Source organism: Fukomys damarensis, unplaced genomic scaffold, assembly GCF_012274545.1.
Source record: "Fukomys damarensis isolate Sample0158 unplaced genomic scaffold, DMR_v1.0_HiC HiC_scaffold_9, whole genome shotgun sequence".
NCBI classification, from domain to species: Eukaryota; Metazoa; Chordata; class Mammalia; order Rodentia; family Bathyergidae; genus Fukomys; species Fukomys damarensis.
This window is the reverse complement of record NW_022900921.1, coordinates 50,093,569-50,099,754: the sequence shown is the minus strand read 5'-3', so window position 1 is coordinate 50,099,754 and position 6,186 is coordinate 50,093,569. Positions and strand designations below refer to the sequence as shown.

The 6,186-nt window shown below is 52.9% G+C and overlaps 1 protein-coding gene across 1 annotated transcript in view; it reads left to right on the top strand.

Moving 5' to 3' along the window:
* Nucleotides 1-202: 202 nt before the first annotated feature.
* Edar (ectodysplasin A receptor) overlaps nt 203-6,186 on the top strand; it is a 12,774-nt gene continuing 6,790 nt past the window's right edge. Inside the window, exons 1-4 of the mRNA XM_010610071.1 lie at nt 203-244; nt 735-857; nt 1,204-1,385; nt 5,698-5,783. Coding sequence (XP_010608373.1) covers nt 203-244; nt 735-857; nt 1,204-1,385; nt 5,698-5,783 — 433 coding nt within the window. The remainder of the gene's footprint in view (nt 245-734; nt 858-1,203; nt 1,386-5,697; nt 5,784-6,186) is intronic.

Genomic DNA, 6,186 nt, shown 5'->3' with positions numbered 1-6,186 from the left:
CAGGCTCTGGGTCCAGCTTCCTCTCTGGAATCCTGGTGAAGGGTGCAAGGTTCGTTGCGGGGTTCAGGCCTGGGCTCAGCTGGATGTGTTTCTCCCCAGGCAGTCACAGGAGACCCCTGATATCTGGTGGGTTCCATGACGGCAGCTGGGCTGGGGCCACTGTGCTGGTACCTGTGTCTTTCAGGTGCCGTCCCAGGAGAGCATGGCGCACAGCAGGTGGACGCCCTGGCTGCCTGTCCTTGTGGTAAGCGGCCCTGGTGCCCACTTGTGTGAACCCACTGGCACAGGCCACACCCTCCACCCACAGGGCCCCAGGGCTCTGGTCCTCAGCCTTGCAGCTTCAGTGTCCCCACAGTGAGGTAGGAACCCCAGTCAGACACAGCTGCCCACAGCCCACTGCCTGGATGCTGAGCCGTTGTCTAGACCCCTCCTGGGCGAGAGTGGGGACACACATTACAATGACCTATGTTCCAGGCACCTGCTGTTTAGAGGCTTAGGAGCAGGGCCACCTGGTCATGACCTTGAGAATGAATATGGGCAAAGAGATCCTGAAACAGCTGGACCACCTGTACCTGGACAGTGGTCAGGGTGGAGCTGTTCAGGTTGGGTGCTGGAGGGAGCTGGGTGGTCATCTCTGGTGACAGCCTGTGTGTGCCTGACATGGTACACATGAACTGCTGGGTCACTGTGTACATCCTGAGGTGTCGTGATCACGGTGGTTTTGCTTGGTGCAGGTGTCGCTGTTGCACTTGGCCGGTGCAGAGTACTCTAGCTGCGGTGAGGACGAGTTCTACAACCAGACCACTGGGCTGTGCCAGCTGTGCCCGCCTTGTGGGCCGGGCGAGGAGCCCTACATGGTAAGGGTGGACTGCAGGCTGGGCAAGACAGCTGCATGGGGCTGAGCACTGAGCACTTGCTCACAGCCCCACAGGTCCCCATGTCCGGGGGACGCCTTCCTGCTCTGACTCAAGGGTGTCAGGCCTTCAGAGTTCAATCCTGAGTGCCCACTTCCTTCTCCTGTGGGAAGGTATAGCCTCCAGGGATTGGGGTGCAGGAGGGGCTGAGAAAGTGGGTTCCAGGGCCAGCTTGTGGCTGAGACCGAGAAGTTGGCCCTGCGATAGAACAGGAACCGAGCTGGGTCTCTGCCCAGGCTGTCAGGGTCTGCATGCTCCTCACTCACCACCCTGACTGCTTCTCGGCCAGTCCTGTGGCTATGGCACCAAGGATGAGGACTACGGCTGTGTGCCCTGCCCTGCTGAGAAGTTCTCCAAAGGGGGTTACCAGATCTGCAGGCGTCACAAAGACTGTGAAGGCTTCTTCCGGGCCACTGTGCTGACACCGGGGGACATGGAGAATGATGCTGAGTGTGGGCCGTGCCTCCCTGGGTAAGTGTGGCCCTATGGGTACCTGCAGCAATGTGGATGGCATGGTCATTGTGGTGCCTGTTTTGTCCCATGTGGAGCACTGTCCAATCACAAGGGTGTCACCGTGCACAGCGGCACCAAGTGACTACCCAAGTGAAGCTACTAGGCCAAGTGCTCATAGTGAGATAACAGATGCGGAACACATCTTGGATGAAGGGGAAAATTAAACTTCTACATGAAGTATGGCATTTGGTATTTGTAATCTCTGGGAAATGTGAGGGTAAAAGCTACTCATGAAAACGTTTCCATCATGTAATGCCTACAATCTCACTGCACTGAGGCTATGTATCAGAAGTCTTCCTAATTGCAATTAGCCTGAAAAGCATGAAGAGTAAATCATCCTCTTTCCAGGCAGCACACATTGGCAAATTCTGCTCAGAACCAAGAAAGCACAGCCTGGCCTGTTGTGAATACTAAACCACCACTGCTGCTGCCTCCCGGTAGTGGTAATGGGGTATAATGCTTTGCAAATGCAAGTGTGCTGGTAGGGTAGTGGGTAGGGACAGAGGTGATGGAGGTGAGGAAGATGGTGATGGAGGCGATGATAGAAGTGGGAAGGGAGACACATGGAGATGACAGAGAGGTGATGGAGATGGAATGATGGTGATGGAGGTGATGACAAAGGTGTGGACGATGATAATAATGGAGGTATGAGTGAAGGTGTGAATGACAGGATTGGAGGTAATGAAGGAAATGAGGATGACAGTGATGGCGGTGATTATGATGGTGACGATGGAGGTGATGGAGGAGGTAATGATGGTGATGGAGGTAGGAAGATAGTAATGGAGGTGTTGATAGTGATGGAGGTGAAGGAGGCGGTGACCATGGAGGTGTTGATAGTGGTGTGATGGAGGTGCGATGGTACAGGTAATATGGAGGGATGGTAGTAATGAGTGATATGGATATCTGTAGTCATGGCACAGTGGTGTTGTGAACAGCACACTACACTTCGCAGTGTGCTTGTACAGATGTTGTCTCCCTAGGTCACTGTGTTGAATTTAGAGGAAGAAAAAAATAAGGTATACTCAAAAGTGTACACTAAGCAAGAGCCTAGAAGAAAGTATGTCAGAAAGACCCAATAACTTCAAAATAGAAAGTGAGTTAACCTTTTGCAGTGAGGACATACAAGAGGTGATCAAAAAATAATTTTTAAAATATTTTAAATGTATTACAATAAAAGAAACACTGCCATCATTCTCGCTCCAAATCCTCCCCTTGCTTTGAACACACTTGCCCCGTCATTCTTGCCACTTTCTGAAGCAGTTCTGGAAGTCCTCTTTCATGAGTGTCTTTATAAGGCGTGATCAAAAACACCATGAATGCTGCTGTCAAGTGCCAACAATAGAAAGGCGAACTGGTAAAAACATGGTGGTGTGTCCTCACTCACCCATTTTATTCACTGGCGCTATGCTACGCCTGCTTCTTCTCCAAAGACAAAATGACCATGAAAAGTCAATGTTATGAACTGATTCAGGACATCAAGGCAGCCAAGACAGCACAACAAAAGACACTTAGGAAAGAACACTTTGAGAATGGCTTCAGAAAGTGGCAAGAGCCAAGGGATAAATGTGTTTGAGGTAAGAGGGAGGAATTTGAGGGGGATTCATTGCAATGTGTCTTTTATATAATTTTTTATTTAAAGGCACACTGTATTTTTCTATCACACCTTGTGTATTTTAAAACTTAGTCCAATTTTGTCACTAAGAAGCATCCCCTTCTCTGGTGTCCACCACCACCAGTCTACTGGTGACTCTGTCCCTGTTTTCTGTCTCAGCTCAGGCCTGTCTCCTGAGCCACAAACTCAGATGTCCAGCTATCTGTGGGCACCTTCTTATCCCTGACACAAGTATGACCCAAACGTATCTGTCAGGTGAGTTCACAGAGCAGGAGAACCTTATCCCAGAACCTTATCTTTCAGTATGAAGAGAGTACAAATAGGCAGGCATGGGACTATTCTCTTAGAGATTTGTGGTAAAAGAAGCTTTGTCACTGATGGCTTTGGTTCAGTTGCTGTGGCTTCAAGCCCCCCTGAGATGACAGAGCAGCCCCGCCACCCAGGAGCCACCAGGAAATGACTGTGTACAGACCTGTGTGGCCCCTGAATGACAGACATTCAGTAGACCTTGACAATAGACACCGGACTCAGTCTCTGAACGCATACACACTTCCTGAGTTTCATCTTGATTGATTCACTCATTAATTTTATTGGTGCAAACACAAGATCCAGGAAAGAAATGCAAAGCTCTGAGGATTAAGTGCAGGAAAGACACTCACTGTGCTCACCTGGAAGAAGATGAACCCTGTTTGCAAACCCTAAATGTATCTCCAGAGCCTGACTCGCACCCTAAGTAACAGAAGAGCTACTATGTTCAGTCCTGTGAACCTTCAGTCCAAGAGACCAGCAGGAGCCAAGGGCAGACATGTTCCCTCTCCTCTCTAAGGAGTGAGACCAAGAAGGCAGCTACCACCACAGTGTCCCAGACACCCAGGGAGCCCTCCTGGCTGGACAAGGGACCCAGGGTTCTAGGAGACCTCTGGAGGGAGGTCAGGCCAAGAAACAGGCAGAATTCTGGGAGGGGAACGCTGAACCCAGCTCGTGGTCCTGGGGCCTGACTGTCCTTGAAGTTGCAAAGAGGCCGGCCAAGGGTGGCAGGCCCAAAGCAAGCTGTCCCTGGAGACTGTGCCACTTGTGGCTGCCTCAAAGGACCTGGGCCAAGAGGCTGGCCATCAGCAGAACAGTAGGGTTCTTCCTAACTCTCTCTGTCTCCTGGCACAGCAGTCAGCTGGTCCCCACCTTCTAAACCAGGAAAGAGCATGGCCTCCCACCCTGCACAAGGAGGATGTGGTGTCCCATGGATATGGCCACTGCTCTGCTGGCTCCCTGACAAGGCCCTCCATGCACTCTCTATTTAAATCAATCCCTTCCATCCCCCAGTGAGCTCCAGGCGTAATGGGCAGCACTTGAGGGCCCTGTGTCCCAGGGGAAGATGATGGGGTGTTTTGGCAAGGGGCCTCATAAGCTCCATGAAAGGCTGTTTTCATCCCAAATCTCTGCGGTCTCCACCCTGATGTGATACAGATCAGCTCTGTTTGTTTCCGACCTGGACTGCACAGGCCTCCCCTGTGGTTTGGCAGGTTGGCTGCTCATTCTTTGCCTCTGAGCTGCCATGCATCCTGTGGCCTAGGCCAGGCTTAACAATAAGCAGCACTGAGGCTTTCCTGTGGGAGGGGCAGGTGTGGGAGGACAGGACAAGGGAAGATTTGTAGCCTCCCCAGAGTCTTGGGACCAGGCAGACAGGAGGCTCCACTAGTTTGCTCCCTCAGGCTGGCTCTACCTGGATCCCCAACTCTGGCCTAGAACCTGGCAGCTGGCAGCCATGGGTGGACCTTCGAGGTGCATGGCTAATAAAACAGAGGCTAGAAAGCAACCACAGAAAGTTCTGTATGTGCAAGAGATGTTGTCCCCTCCTGCATTGGAATCAGGGAAGGTGCCAACCTCAACTCCTTTCATTGAATTGACTTCTTATGGGGCAAATGGCACTTGTTTATGGGGACCAGGTAGAAGCCAGAGCTGGTGGACGGAATAGAGGCCGCATGTGAGGGTGGCCTGCAAGGACACAGCCACAGCAGCAGACCCCACCCACTGATGTGGCTATGGACCAGCAGCAGGAACATGGATGGGGTGAAGGCATCCAGCAGGGCTGTGGTGATGGTAATTGAGTCCTCTTCTGTACACATGTGCAGCCACACACACACACACAACGGGCAGTCCCACAGGAGCCTGCCGGCCTGAACCACTGGCTGCCTTTCAGGCTGTCTGGGCAGTCAGCTGTCCTCAGAGCTGGGCAGCTTCCCTCCTGACATCTGCAGCCTCACAGATGGTCTGGGGGATCTGGGTCCAGGTCTCATGGGCAGTGCTGCCAACAGTCCTGGAGCTATGGCTTCGTGGAGGTGACCCTGAAGGGCTTCCTCTTCTAGATGTCCACTTGGTGGCACCCAGATATTCTTGGGGTGACACTGACAAAGACAATGACACATACACACTAATAAATCCCTCAGGGTCAGAACTAAAAGACAGAGTGGGGATGTCAAAGAGGGCCAAGGTGGCCCAACACTGGAAAAAGATTGTCCACTCAGGACACAGAACCCTCAGAAACCCGAGGTCTGGGGCAGCAGGCTGGGTACAACCCCACCCTTGCTGCCCAAGGCTGGCTCTGAGTCCCCTCATGAACCACCACGGCCCCTCAGCTGTCTGTCTTTCTTGCTCCTGCAGCTACTACATGTTGGAAAACAGGCCCAGGAACATCTATGGCATGGTCTGCTACTCCTGCCTTCTGGCGCCCCCCAACACCAAGGAATGTGAGTACAGGCAGGACAAGAGGTCGATTTCGGGGCGGGATGGGTGACCCGAGAAGGGAGCCTGCCACAGCAGGCCGGGCTCCTCCTCTGTGCTTGCCTGGGTTGCCTGAGGCCCTGGAATCGGCCCCCGGCGCCCCAAAGTAAAATAAGCCCTGCCCTGTCCGTCTCCGGGAAAAACGAGAGGTCACGGGTGCAAAGGTATTTTGTGACGGCCGGGCGAGTTCAGTTCCCGCCCACATTCGTAATTCTTTTGGCACAAGGCCAAGGAGATGATGAATCCAGGACTCAGGCGCACCCTGGGACGCCGTTCTATCTCCCAAAGCTCCCTGGGTCGCCCGCGATTGTAACTGCGTAGCGCAGCAGAGGGGGCGGTGCCTACAGGGCTAGAAGGGAAGCCCGGAGG